Source organism: Olea europaea, unplaced genomic scaffold (assembly GCF_002742605.1).
Source record: "Olea europaea var. sylvestris unplaced genomic scaffold, O_europaea_v1 scaffold38380, whole genome shotgun sequence".
NCBI classification, from domain to species: domain Eukaryota; kingdom Viridiplantae; phylum Streptophyta; class Magnoliopsida; order Lamiales; family Oleaceae; genus Olea; species Olea europaea.
In genome coordinates this window covers 1-1,099 of record NW_019257821.1, presented here as the reverse complement: position 1 = coordinate 1,099, position 1,099 = coordinate 1, and the positions used below count along the sequence as shown (strand labels likewise).

The window sequence follows — 1,099 nt, the reverse complement described above, 5'->3', positions numbered from 1 at the left end:
CGTCTTTTGCTTCCATTACCAAGCCATTCCTTGAATCTCTATTCAGAGAACAGGATTTCAACACTCAGACCGGGGCTGCTCTGTGTTTGGTTTCTATAATCGAAGGATCACAAAATCCGGATTCCGGTAGCTTGAAACGCCTGTTGCCGAGGTTCGAGAAGTTGGCAAAATGCGAGAGTTTCAGGGCAAAAGCTGCATTGTTGACGCTGATGGGGAGCGTGGTGGAACTTAATGGAGTGTTGAGTAGTAGTGGAAAGAACCTGATTAAGAATTTAGTGATGTGTTTTGTGGAGTTCGTAAGTAGTGAGGACTGGGCCGCTAGGAAGGCTGCTGCAGAGGCATTGATAAAGATCGCTGGGGCGGAGAAATATGCTTTGTCTGAATACAAAAGTTCGTGTTTGAAGACTTTCGAGGCGAAGAGATTTGACAAGGTCTGATGTTGAATTGGATCCTCGTTGAAATCTGTTTGACATCTTACTACTAATAAACTGATTTTGAAATGGAGATTTATCTGTACATAGAATTACTGATGTAAAGTAGGTTGATTTGATTAGGTGAAGGCAGTGAGAGAGACAATGAATCAGATGATAGATGCTTGGAAGGAGATTCCTGATCTATCAGATGAGGTCTTACCACCTGCAGAGTCGCAGCTGTCGTCTAAAGGTATACGGCTTAATTATGTTCTTTCATGACTCATGTGTAATCGATCTGATTATTCTCTTGCTAGTTGATCGTTTCAGATTTGAGTAATCAAATTCATGATCTGACTTTTTTCTGTAACTTCTTTTAGAACATAGAATCTGAATTTAAGCTAACTAATTTTTATTTATTATTGACACATTTTAACATCTGATTGTTACCGTAATTTCAATAAATAATAGCTCATATGATAATTCTGCTATTCGAGTTTTCAGCACTGCGTTGAGGACTAGTTCTCTGTTTTTAATTCCAAATGAATCTTCATCTTTCTTTCTTTAATGTGCTCTTTTTAATTGGCAAGCGCGAATGTCAATTCCTGATTTCTTCAGTGATATAAATTGCTCATTCTTTCCTTCTTTTGGTTTGGTTCTGATATATTCTATTTGGTATGCGTCTTCAG

General features: G+C 38.3%; 1 protein-coding gene across 1 annotated transcript; it reads left to right on the top strand.

The window, feature by feature from the left end:
- The first annotated feature begins 6 nt into the window (after positions 1 to 6).
- On the top strand, positions 7 to 775 carry LOC111387011 (TORTIFOLIA1-like protein 3). Its single transcript, XM_023011528.1, has 2 exons — positions 7 to 431; positions 555 to 775. Exons 1-2 carry the CDS (start codon positions 210 to 212, stop codon positions 690 to 692), a joined length of 360 nt encoding a protein of 119 aa, XP_022867296.1. The 5' UTR covers positions 7 to 209; the 3' UTR covers positions 693 to 775.
- The last annotated feature ends 324 nt before the right edge of the window (positions 776 to 1,099 follow it).

Bases quoted from the DNA above. Each gene is read 5' to 3' on its own strand.
- LOC111387011 (XM_023011528.1), top strand. From the start codon at position 210: ATGGGGAGCGTGGTGGAACTTAATGGAGTGTTGAGTAGTAGTGGAAAG. The intron at 432-554 runs GTCTGATGTTGA...TGATTTGATTAG, and splicing joins AGGCGAAGAGATTTGACAAG to GTGAAGGCAGTGAGAGAGAC.